Here is a 13,385-nt window from a genome sequence, read left to right on the forward strand (position 1 = left end):
ATACTTTGTCCTAATGTTCAGCACAAACTGAGTTGTAGAACACAAAATCCGAACGTGTTAGCCATTTTGAAAACTCCTGCGTTTCTCATGTCTAAAGCAATACCAGTTTCTCATGGCTGAAGTAACTTTCGGTGCTGTAACTAAGCACTTTGCAGTCTGCCTTCAGCACCAAAACAGTATTTCTGGTACTACTAATTATGAATTAGCATGTAAAATAAATGCTTCTAAAAGCAAAATCCTTTCTCCTAACATTTTGTGATTCTGCAGCAGGGAAGCCCGAGAGAGAAGAAAATTTCTGTACTCCTTTCAGTCAGTATTAAAAAAATAATCTTTTAATTGAGTAGGTTTTGAGTGTTTGAACAATTGATTACATAGGAATACTTAATTACATTTATTAAATTCAGTAAACATCCAATATTAGACACATTAAACAGCAGCTACAACCCTCATATTGGAGTTACTCCATATTTTTTTCCCCCAGTAGTACCAAAACAGATAAACCAAACCCATACAGATAAGCTTAGGCCTCATTATGAAGGAAAATTAGAATTTCCCTTTTTAAAATAAACACTGAATGATCCAATTTTAAATTCCTGTTTCTCATACCATATTATTTAAAAAAAAAAAAAAAAAGAAGTCTACAGATAATAGATAATAGTCAACACCCAAGGAGCCAGTTTCCTCCTCTTTACTTAACACCGGTCGCTCAGCACAGCGCATTCATTCTCTCAAATGACAACGGAAGTGTAAACTATCGTTCTTAGTATTTCCTTCTTGTAGTAAAGTTAAGAAAAGCTGTGCATTATTTCAACTCTGTGCAGGTTATCTTTCTTGCTACAAAAAGGCATTCAGCAAAACAGCAGAAGAAAAATTGCACATCTGGTTCACTGTAATTCAAGTAACCGCCACGGAGGCTGTGATCTTCAATGGCTCGTAACCAACTTACATGCCCAAATCCCACATAAACTGCTTGTGAAGTAGGCACCTACCTTCCTGTACCGTTCTGTCACATTTCATTTGAAATCCTGGAGAAGATTTACTGATCCTTAACAGTTTGCCAAGTCAGACATTTTGTATTAATCAGTGCATACAGGCTAGCAAACTGAACTTCGGAAGGTTCACTTAATTAGCCATGTTTCCATACAAAGTGCATGCAGCTCAACTAATCTTGTAGTTACAAAAGAGTTACTAATCCTGATTCACAGAATCAAGACAATATTTCTTTTACTTCTTTCTGGAAAGGATGCACGTAACCTGTGACCTTCACAGCTGCATTCAGTACACAGGTGGATCATTTAAACTGTACGCACATCAAATGTGCTGTTGTGTTGATCTAACTTGTTCACGTCCCTCCCTCTGCTGCTAGAAAAGCAGACTACAAAAGCCCTAGTGCAGCAGGTGTAATCATGTATTAGGATACGACAAGTTTTGTGTTCTGTCAATATGTAAGTATAGGTGTACAGCTCTTAGCATACAGCCAACAAGGTCAGTGGTTAGGTACTCCTCATTAAAAAGCAGTAGTAAACTTCAGTGTTATTTCTGGTTGGCTTTACTTTTAACTACATATTTAACAATTCTCTTCTTGCATCCTTCCGTATCTGACAGAAAATGCAATTAGTCTCTTGTATACTATCTCCAAGAGTAAAAGAGAGACTACAACCACCCCACAGATTAAGCTAAATGCCCAACGCGGTCCCAGGTGAGTGTATATTTGGCTCACAAAAACAGGCCCGAGAATTCTTGCTCCACTTCCAGAGGCAGTTAACCATCCCATGTAGACACCCTGCAGAAAATCAAAAGCTTACGTTAGCGATCAAGAAATTATTTGGCTTGCCAGTAATTCCCACCAATTATCCTCATTAGAAAATTTACAAGTATTTAAGCAATTGCCTATCTTTCTTAACTCGTTAAGGTACTCAGTACTTTGTTTCCAAGAGTACTGCTCAGCTTCTCTAAGCATTAATTTGAGGGCTCCACTGAGCTACATCCCCCATCGCTTTCTAATAAAATGGCATTCTGGCTCAAAGCATCTAGTCTCTTACAGCAAAATGAAACACGGAAAAAATTAGATAAGTGGTGGAAAAGGAAGAAAAATTTTTGTTAAGCAGTAATATCAGCATGCTGTGTGCTTCACCACTGTAAAGCGTCAGTAACTGGAGCTATCATAGTGTTTGCAGCCTTTATACAATATACACAGGAAGAGGAACATTATTACGTACTAATACACCAAATATATAATTGAATTGGTTGTTACAAAAATGACCCTTCCAGAACAGTCGTGAAATCCACAAGCTTTGGATTTCAGAGTTGTTCTGAAATTTTCACTCTGGAAGATTCGCCGTAAGTTGTAGTCCAAGCCTTGCTTTCTAATTCCGCCAGGGACTTACCTTGGATCTTAAAAAAGATTACAGTTTCTGGAAACTTCTGCCGCGATTGAAACGTACTGTTATTTGGCTGATGACAAAAGGAATTTTAGCTAGATCCCTCATTCTAATAAAGCGGGTGCAAGTCTTGGAGAGCAAAGGAAATATAAACCGTTAAGACATCATGCTCACCTGAGGTTTTGGTCCTAGAATTTTTGAGTATAAAGTGTAGGACATGACATTACAGACTGGATAGCCCAACCCGATTAGTATGTCAGAGCTGATATACTGAGCCAGGTAGATCATAGGGGTATTCAGGCACCAGGACTGTGTGACAGGGCAGCCGGTGGGTTCTGCTGTGTGGTTGGACGGAAGCTGCATTGCTTGCAAACTCCAGAAAGGCATTAACATTTCAGTGGAAGTTGTCCTAGGAATGGAGTTATTCTTTATTTCTGTAAAATTAAGTTATGCATACTATTAAGAAAAGAACACGATAAAAAGCTTTCAAAAAACCCACGATGATGATAGTTCAGTACGACTTGATTTATACCTTGCCACTGGATATTTGGTAGTTTTTTCCCCCAAGGCAGCAAGATAAAGAATCCAACCAAGACAATCAGTAAGCCTCCATGGAGTATGGCACGCTCACCAGTCCTATCAAACAATGACATTACAATTAAATACATCAATTAATTAAAGTAAAATGTATGAACGTGCTAACGACATAGCCCATTAGTTTCTGGAAACAATGCCTGACCAAAACACCTGGAAGACAACTGCAAAATCACAGTAACTTAAAACCTGTTTTTCTTGCGATTGAAGGGTAAAATACAGACAAGGAAGGGGGTTACGTTAACAGAGTAAAGAATGACAACAGCATCACGGCTGTGTCAAAACTGGAAGTACTTTATTATCGTAGTAAACCTAAAATCATTAACAAGTAAAAGATTTGAGTAATGCAGATTTGGCCTTGCCAAATGTGAAGTGTTTTCACACTTAGTTAACATCAGTAACAACATTCCCATAAACTCCAAACCCCTACCTTTTAGATAGTGCTTTAACCACCATGAAAACAATAACCGATTCAACGCCAACCACGCTAAGGATTATTCCATTGTAAAAAACAGCCTCTTTCCTGGTCCAGGAATACATATCCATCGTCAGTGGAGTAGCTATACTAAATTGACAGAATGACATGACATTAATTAAAAAAGACCTTCTTCTATACAGTCATTTCCATACATATATTGTCTCAAACATCAAACACAGTGGTATAGAAGCCTTTCCTCCTGACAGGCGTATCAGAAAACACAGGCTAGTTATAAACTAATTCTGTGATGCATCATTTATTAAAACTAAACCCACTAGACAAAATTCACAACTGCATTACACCAGCCAAACTCTGAAGCATCATTAATCCCTTCCTCAAAGTGGAGGAAGAGATGGTGGAGTCAAAGTAAGAGTAACGGAGCAGGTGGGGAAAAAAACAATCAGGCCCTTGAGTGTAAAAATAATAAACATTTTATACTGTTTCAGTTTTTGCAACCAACCAGTCTCTAGGAACCCAGTTTTCTAAAAATAAGGCGTTTAAGACAGAGGCATATTAGCTACATTAGAGCTCAAAAAGCTTACTCAAAGTATTTTATAAGTTATAACGTTTATAAGTTAAAAAAACAAAGTATACCTCAGCCTGAAGTTTTGCTTATTCTCTTACACACAGAAAATTTGGGAGTGAATAACACACCTCTTTAGGTAAACTAAACAGTCGTGTAAAATAGTGTATTTAAGAATACAATCGCATTAGCTATCTCAAACAATTGTGTTAGTCATTACTGAAATAAGAGCTTTACTAGAGCTTTTGGAGCTGAACAGAACCATGCTAAGAAATTACACAAAATTAAAATAAAAAGTATAGAACAAGGTACTCAACTGAACAGTTTTCTCTGAATATTTCAGGTAGCTTCCCCCCCCCCCCCCCCCCCCAACACTTCATAAGTTGAGGATATGGGTTTGCATCCATTCAAAAGCTTTTCCATAAATGTTTCACATACCACAAACTGTATGCTACATAATTTTAGTTATTACTGACCTTTAATTCCTTACTTTATATCAGTACACATCAATTTGATTGCATATGGGTTTTGACTTCTATTTATGAAGAGTACAGATAAGAAAATGAGTACAACAGAAAGGACTTTATATGCGCATCCAGCCTAACTACATTACATGTCTAAGCGTTTTGAGAGAAAATAGACAAACTTACGTTTCAAAGACAGCAAATACAAACAAGATGACAAAGAAAAGAACATTGATTGCTGCCACAGCAACATGGTCAATGTTTCCTTCTGCCTCCTGATCCTGAACACTTTCTGCAACAAAACAAAAGAATCATCTAAACTTGCCAACTGAGCTTTTTTTACACCACTACAAATTACAAACAGTAGTGATTTCCTTACTCTGGTAAGTATTTAGCATGCAGGTTGATGGGTGACTAGGCAGCTGTATTTTGACAATCTAAGCATAATGTTTTTAAATTGAAATGGAATTGTTGAAACTTCAGTTCCTCTGACAATGAGGGAAAATTATTTCCAAATTGGTTATAACATATGTTTTCCGAATGTAATGCTGGGACTGACAAAGCCCCGAGTGACATCAAAATAAGCAAACTTTAAATAATCTTAACAATGGAAACCAAAACACTTTCCGTTCCTCTTGCAAGGTCAAAAGTACACAGTAGAATTCTCCGCACTACCACAGAGCCTTTGTTCCTCTAACCTGGGCATGGTGTTTTCACACACAAAACACCCGTGCGAGGTATGCACAAATAGCTCCCTTTTTAAACAGAAAACTAATACAATACTGAAACTGGCGACTTCCATAGATTTTAAGAGGTTTAAGATGACCTTTCATATGCTTTTTATTCTTCAAGTGAAAGGGATACTCACAATGTTTTAAAAAAATTTGAACCGCATACAGTATGCATATATATAGGTTATATATGAAGGTATATAGTTGAACATAAGCTGTTGCACTGTATGGGGCAACTACTGTACTTTAGTCTCAACAACCAAATTTACTTATACAACATACATCTTCTAATAAGATGCTGTATGTGAAAGCTGAAACGCAACAACAGTATTACTCAGCATGATACAGAACAAAAAAGAAGTATGACTGCAGAGCAGAAGTTAAGGGAGATTTTTTTTTTTTAACGTCCATGTTCACTTCATCCTGCCCCTTGGAAGAGACAGTTCCAGGGTGAAAATCTGGAAGGATCCATACTTTTTTTTTTTTTCCTTCTTTGCTACCAGACAGCAGTATGGACACAACATGGACATGAGGCAGTTAGAAAGAGATGTAGCCTACTTTCCACTTATTGATCTGTTCCAAATTCATCAGACTTTAGAATACTTCCAAAGGCTTGCATGTAGTAAGAAAATACTTCAAAATTATAATCACAGAATAAGTTTTCAAGAAAACACAGGTACCTTCTCCTTCACAATTGATACTTTTGCATTGCCGTCCCAAGTCATCCACTCGATGCTCTCTAGAAATTTAGAAGTTTCATTAATACACATATTTATTCGATCTACTATTGAGTCAAGTTTCTATTAAAATAATTCTAAATTACGTTATCTTACATTCTAAGTATTCACAGCTCCTTCAAACATCATCTGTGCAGTCTGCATTTGACACAACCATGTTCAAGAAAGAAAATATCCTAGTGGGAGAATATCACATATCTGTGTGCATATCTCCCCTCCCCTCACTCCCACCAACGGGATAATGTATAAAAATCCCCCCTCAAGATTCCTAAAGGAAAGACACAGAGTGAGAACCCTACAGACAAGCTAACCTTATTTCTCTTTAGAGAAAAAACACGGGCAGAAATCATCAACATGAAAAATATATCAAGGCTAAGCTACTAATCTAACAGCTCTAACTTTTTCCATCAATTTACATTCTAGCCATAATACCACTGTGATTAATTAATGAGAATAACGAAAAAGATAGGTATTAAAGAAGGTAGAAACCCTGAAAAATAAATAACAGCTTATAGTTTCAGCACCCCAGATTTCAGGCTCATTAGTCCTCCTTGCGAGCAGCATATTGTAACAAGCCACCCACTAAAAAAAAAGGTAGAATATTTCTCTGTTTTCACTTGATTACCTGAATATGGCAAAGAAGAGAATAATATTAATAACTCCTAAAAGAGCTCCAAATAAAACCGGAGCCGTATACATGTTCAGCTGAAGATGAACCAATTTCCATGTTACTCCTTCTTCTCCAATAAGCGTAAAACATGTCTGAAAAACTTAAAAACACAAATGTATTAGGAAAATCTTGAGAATAATTAAGAAAATATTAGAACACATATAGAATAAACATATAACACTGGATAAGCGAAGTTCTTCTAATTGCTAAGTAAAATTTAAATATTGTACCTGTCCAACCTTTTACATTCTGAGCATCTGACTCTAAATAAACTGATTGATACCAGTGGGATCTCAACTAGCCGGAAAACTACTTGGTTACATACAAATACACTGTATAAATAACAGCATGACACTTAAAAGAACTGGAACTGAATTCTGAGTGTACCAATGGTTAATTTTCTTGGCCACGTGCAGGCAGCTGATTTACTCTTTTTCCTCTTCCTCCTACACGGAAAACCTTGCTCCTGGGACTGGACTATCCCGCCTGCTAAGGGCAAGCTAGAAAGAAAAGAAGCGGGGTGGGGAGTGGTGTGTGTAATTAAAATTTAAATCGGTGCTGAGCAAAAGACTGTAAGATCAGGTGATTTGTTTACTACTGTTAGGAAACAGACAGAGAGTCCCTATCAAATTAGGAAAGGGAATTACCTACACTTGTACTCTATGCAAATCTCACAAAGAACGCAGATTATTTTTTTTTGTAGATCCCTTAATGCTCTATCAACAGCACTAGTAATAATCAACTGGAGAAAAAAAACTTTCAGCCCTAAACATTCACCTCATTATATTACCATACACAGAGCACTTCAGCTCTACTACTAATCGGATAATCTTAATCTCCAGCTATAGAAGACAAGTAATCAGTAGAGGCTGTTTAGGACAAAATTGCTGGTCTCTCTCTACAACAGAAGGCAAGTCTAACACACTTTTCCTCCCATGAAGCAGACAGCGCACCTCAGGAGCCACAGAAATGCCTGGTCGAACAAACACCCCTCGAGCTCTTTGTTCCCATAGCTCCCTGTAAATCCTGTGCTATGTCTTAAAATTTTGGCCAATACAAAGATTTGGTTATCATCATTACAGGATCAGAAAGATCTGTTGGGTGTTATTTTCTACAACACGTGAGGCAAGGTGAAATTTTCAGTCGTTTTGGAAAGGTGGAAATTTTTGCCCTAGTACACTAATGTTAAATTCTCTTCTCCATGAATAAAGTGCAAATGGTCTATTTAGTGGGTACTGGTACAAGAGAGCATCTTGGAACTTGTTTTTCCTGCAGCCAGCAGTACGAACCCGGTAGTTTTTAACTACAATTAGAATTTCTTTGGACTAGAATACTTAATTTATATTGGCAAACATAAGTATATATGAGCATATCCCATTTATTCAATTTTGATACCACCGACAACCTATGCCTTAAAATCCCCAACATGCATCTGCAGAGACTTCCTACTTCCAAAGCTCAATTTCATCCTAAAAAAGTATTACGGAAGTGAGGAAAGAATATAAGCTTTACCTGGCCCTAATATGAATCCAACTGCTTGGCAGGCACTGGTATTGGCCATGGCACTTGTTCTTTCTGTAAGCGAAGTGGCACCTGCAATATACGATCGAACTACAGCCACATTTCCTTAAAAAAAAAAAACACACCAAGAAAGTGTTCATGGAAATACCAAGTTATATTCTTAAATTATCCAGTTATACTTATTTTAGGTTTTTTCCCCCCTTACTTTGCACAAAAATAAACCCGAGCACTCCCTCTAGCATTTATAGACAACTGCACAATTACACAATTTTATTATAAACTTATATTGGCTGACTCTTTGCTTTTTTATGTAGTAAATTTATCATTGACATAATAATGGTAAATCTGGTACTAATATATAATAACTATCTTACATAAGACACAGAATTCAGTAAGTTTCAGAAACGTATATTCTGCTGTGGTTACCTGCTCCAAATCCCACAAGAGCACGTGCAGTCAGCATATAGTATTTGTTGTGTGAATGAGGTACGTGGACGTAGGCATAAAGACAATTAGCAGCTACTGAAATAGCAGTTGAAACAACGAGAGGTTCTCTCCTTGGCCTGTAATTGGACCACAAACCAAACAGGGGAGAGGCAACCATCTGGCCAATGCTATAGGAAGCTATAATCCAGCCCAAGAAACTTCCATCTGCTGTCGGATCAATCTGCAGAAATAAGTTACTCAGTTCCACAAGTAAAGTATTACAGTATTGTACAGTATCAACAAAACCATTTTATAATCGGTACCTGAAATACCTGAGACTCTGCACTGTAATTCTGAGGGTATATGGCACTATGCAGTGCAGCGTTAAACCTAAGTGATCACCAAACAAGTTAGTGCGTCTGCATGGCATTGTTTGCTGTTGAATATAAACACACCATTCTGGGGCTCGGAAGCAGTTGTTTTCACATAGTACTTTGTCTGGGGCAATAAACCTTGGGTACCTGTCTCCAGCAAAGCACCAAACCAATAAAAAGTGCTTTCCTTCTGAGATTGGAAATGGCTCACTTGCAGCAAATTCTAACAGTTTTCATATGGCACCAGACGTAACTTAAGCAGTACAGCAGACAATTTACATGCCAGGAGCAAGGAATCACTTAAGTCATCTCTCCACATGCCTGTCCTGATTTACAAGGCTGAGGATGCATTTTCTTTTCTTCTCCAAGAAGTCAGCACCAGCCTCAACTTTAACGATACCACTAGGACCCTGCTCAGGATATGTTCTTCCAGATTTGCATTTGAAACTGCCTTCTAGAATTCCAGGAGCAGTAAAATCCTAGCATGGATTAAATTAAAGGTTTTAGAGATCTTTTCTGCCACGATTAACAAGAATGTAACAAAGAGGGGGAAAAAACGCAAACAAACTAAAAACACTATCCATGAACACAAGCAATTCCTTGTTAAGAGTATCAAGAAGGTCTACATGCAACAGTCTGACATTTACAGAGCAACTTCCTACCCTCAGCTTGCCTTTTTTTTTTTTTTCACCCCAAAATGCAGACAAGCCTTGCGTATTATGTTTTAACACTACAAATGCATTCCGATAAAGAGATTTCTACTGCTTCCTTGTCCATAACAACAGTGAAACTATATTGGAAAACCAAACATTTCTGGATTGTGATGTACCTTTATCAATTCAGGATATCGACTGACAGATGTTACATGAAATAGTGAAAGCTAAGTGGATGGCAAAATAAAAGCCTTTTCCCTTTACTGTTTCTTTTCCTAAATAAAACACCATTTTTGTATAACACACTTTTCAAGCAGGACTTTTCTGTTCTTATTAATTTAAAAATAAAACACATTTACAAACCTTTTGGAGATATGGCCACACAGACATAATTACAATTGAGAAACCTGCAATGCAGTAAAAACATAACTGAAGTTACTTTATTTGTCATGTTTATCAGTAATGTGCTCTTACTGAAACAGTTATTACAGGTTCATTCTTTTACTCCTAAGTGTATTATAGCCTAAAACTGTGCATCAGTCTGTCATCTGAAAAAACTATGTATTATGTGCATTTTTAAGAAGTGATAATTCCTCCTAGCAGGAGGAACTGTTTTTAAAAGGAGATTTTATAGGTGCGTACACACCAAACAAAAAACTCCTATAAAAAGAATACCGATGTGCCAAGCAAACTGCATGGGTTTTTCCCTCCCAGTTGAAAGACAACAAGGTCCTTGGAGCAAAAAGAATTTCTTGATATACCGATATATTTGTTTTCCTTTATCAATGAAATTTTAATTAATCAAATAAAAAAAAAAAATCACTGAAGAACCCTACAATTTTCAAGATCATTTCTAGGCCCACAGAAAATCACCAAAAGTCAAAAACCAACAGAAGTCTTGTTTCCAGGAGCAGTTACTTAGGAATCAAACAATTTGCAATCAAAAGTAATTTGTTCTCCAGTGGAGATGCAAAATCCCATAGGAAAAAACAAGCTCTAATACACTTTTTGAAATAGATAACACGCATTCCCACAAAGATCTTACCTCTTAAGAACTCTGCATTATTTCTATTTCCATTCCCCAGAAGTTTCACTTGGATGACCTAAGTGTGACCTTTGCCTTCTTTGGTTCTGAGCAATAACCTTACCCTGCCACCACCTTTTACCCTGAACTACTACAAAGCCATAAAATAAAGATTTAAGTAACATGTCATTTAGTCTCAAAACAGAGCATTGTTTAAGTTGTCTTATTAAATGTAACTTTCTGTTTGACTTGCTAGTCCTATCTTCTCTTTTGAAGAATCAGAAAACGTACCTTTTAAGGTTATAAAAGAACAGTAGCATTAAAGGAGCAATGTAGTTGAATTCTAGAAAACTCCATAATTTTCAACCCAAAACATATTAAGGAAATAACATTGAAATCCACCTGTGTTTACTCACCTACACTACTCAGAAACATAGTGAGATACATAATCCAGATGGACCGCCACCTGCTCTTATAATGCTCTTGTGTTTCCACAGCATCCCTGTTTTTGAACCAAAAGTCGAGAGAGAAAGAAATCATTATTAGATTCTCTTCTAGTTGTTCCCACAGGACACAGAAAACATTTTTCACAGACTTCTCAATACAGTTGTGTAAATTGTTATGCAGGAATGGACTTCTACACAGCGAAGAACACAAAAATATTTTAGAAGCAAGCTAATTTTTCACTGGAAAATACTACATTGACAAATCAAAAAACTAACAGAAACGCTATTACTGTACCACTGCATTCAAAGTTACACAAAGAGATCTTTATCTAGAGTTCTTCAATTCCACAATCTCTTTGTATAGACACTTTGGAGCATTAAAGAGATCATGTAAAGGCTTTAAGGAGTGCCTATCAAACCATAAAAACCCAGACACCTTCTCAGAACGCTGACTTTAAAGCAAAAAAATATCCAAACCTGAAATACTATTGATTTGACTAAAAGGTATGGGCTGCCTATTCTTACCATGAAAAAGTAACAATACAATGTAAAAGAAGCATGTAAAAGGTACTGCTATAGATTGTAAGGGCTGCAAAAAAAAAAAAAAAAAAAAAAAAAAAGAGAGAAAAGTTACAAACTGTGTGAGCAGTAAATTATTTTTCTAGAATTCATAAGTACCATCTGAGACCCGAGTACTTTTTCAGAAGCAAAGGCATTCCAGGGTTCTTCACTGGTTTTGAAGTGTTATGAACAAAATAATCTCTGATCAAAAGGTACAGACCTCGGTTATACATGCCTGAACATAATTTATAAACATTGTTTATATATGTCGTACACGGACACAAACTTAGGCACGAACATAATTTATAAACATTGTTTATATACGTCGTACACGGACACGAACTTAGGCACGAACATAATTTATAAACATTGTTTATATACGTCGTACACGGACACGAACTTAGGCACGAACATAATTTATAAACATTGTTTATATACGTCGTACACGGACACGAACTTAGGCACGAACATAATTTATAAACATTGTTTATATACGTCGTACACGGACACGAACTTAGGCACGAACATAATTTATAAACATTGTTTATATACGTCGTACGCGGACTTAGGCACAAGCCCAATTTTAAAGCTAATACAGCTATTCCACAGCACAAATCGCACATTTATTTCTTCAGAAACGTTTATACCGTTGAAGTGCCTCGGTTCAATGATACTTTAACCCCATAAACGATGTTCCTAGAGGTAATTTGTTATCTTATTGCCCATCATGATAGAAAAAAGCGAGTCAAACCCTGGTACACGCTGCGCCTATGCTACGCTTGGCGCCTTTCAGGGTTTTAGGTAAATCGAGCAGCGAGTGCTCTGGTTTTAGGCAAATCGAGCAGCGAGTACTCTGCCAGAGCGCCTTGGGCCGGGCGGGCGGCGGCAGCGGCGGCAGCGGCGGCAGCATTAGCCGCCCTACACGTCCAGGCCGCTGTCGCTGTCCTGACAGCAAGGAAACAAGCCGGTGACCAGCTGCTGCCCAGCACAGGAGTGCTACCGAGCACCCAGGCTCCAGCACCGCCATAACCGATCGTTACGCTTTTTAGACACCTCCCCAGCGAGGACGTTTGTTTTCTTACAGCAGCGGCCCCTGCCGAGCGCGGCCCGGGCTGAGGAGCCGCCGCGGCCCCAGAGGCTCGGTCCGTACCCCCCGCGCCGGCGCCTTCCCTCGGGCTCGGGCTCTCCTTGCGGGGCAAGGCACCCGCGCAGGGGGGAGAGGGACCCGTCACCCACGGGTGGCTCCTGCAGCGACTCGTGGGGGCGTCGCCTCAGCCCCCCCCGAGCAGGGAGGGACGGGAGGCGCCTGTTGGCGCAGCTCCTGCCCGCCCGCGGCGCCGGGAGCCGCCTCAGCAAGGAGGGGCGCGGGAAGGAACAAGCCCCTACCTGCTCTCCTCCTCCGCCTCTCCGGCGCTCAGCAAAGGCTCCTGTCCCTCAGCAGCCACCTCCGGGCTGGACAGCGCGGCCGCCATACCCAGCCGGGGCCGCTTCCGAGCCCGGGTAGCGCCGGGATCCACCCCCGGTCCCCGCCGGCCGGCCGGCCGGCCTTCCCGCCCGCCGCCGCCGCCAGAGGGCGGCCGTGACACCGGTGGGCGCTACGGGCCGGGCGCGAGGGGCCCCGCCGCCGCCAACGGCCGCCGAGCCGGCCGGGAGTGACACGGGGCGGGGCGGGGCGGGGCGGGGCGGTCACGTGCGCGGCGCGGGGCGGGGCCAGAAGCCTCCCGCCCCTCTCTGCTGAGGGCCTGCGTGCGTACGTGCGCCCGCCCGCGCGTGAGGCCGGCCCCGCCCTCCCCCTCCTCCCC

The 13,385-nt window shown here is 39.7% G+C and overlaps 1 protein-coding gene across 1 annotated transcript; it reads right to left on the reverse strand.

Annotated features, from left to right (window-relative positions):
* Positions 1–310: 310 nt before the first annotated feature.
* On the reverse strand, positions 311–13,235 carry MFSD8 (major facilitator superfamily domain containing 8). The gene is made up of 12 exons (XM_055723449.1): positions 12,970–13,235; positions 10,993–11,078; positions 9,916–9,959; positions 8,526–8,766; positions 8,091–8,204; positions 6,534–6,678; positions 5,852–5,910; positions 4,627–4,732; positions 3,406–3,540; positions 2,914–3,017; positions 2,556–2,815; positions 311–1,783 (listed from the first exon to the last, which is right to left on the reverse strand). The coding sequence occupies exons 1-12, from the start codon at positions 13,053–13,055 to the stop codon at positions 1,568–1,570; spliced, it is 1,596 nt and encodes a 531-aa protein (XP_055579424.1). The 5' UTR covers positions 13,056–13,235; the 3' UTR covers positions 311–1,567.
* Between the last annotated feature and the right edge of the window lie 150 nt (positions 13,236–13,385).

Source organism: Falco cherrug, chromosome 1 (genome assembly GCF_023634085.1).
Source record: "Falco cherrug isolate bFalChe1 chromosome 1, bFalChe1.pri, whole genome shotgun sequence".
Taxonomy (NCBI): Eukaryota; Metazoa; Chordata; class Aves; order Falconiformes; family Falconidae; genus Falco; species Falco cherrug.

Bases quoted from the DNA above. Each gene is read 5' to 3' on its own strand.
- MFSD8 (XM_055723449.1), bottom strand. From the start codon at position 13,055: ATGGCGGCCGCGCTGTCCAGCCCGGAGGTGGCTGCTGAGGGACAGGAG. The intron at 9,960-10,992 runs GTGAGTAAACAC...ACTGCATTGCAG, and splicing joins TATGTTTCTGAGTAGTGTAG to GTTTCTCAATTGTAATTATG. The intron at 5,911-6,533 runs GTAATCAAGTGA...CTAAATTTCTAG, and splicing joins CTCTTCTTTGCCATATTCAG to AGAGCATCGAGTGGATGACT.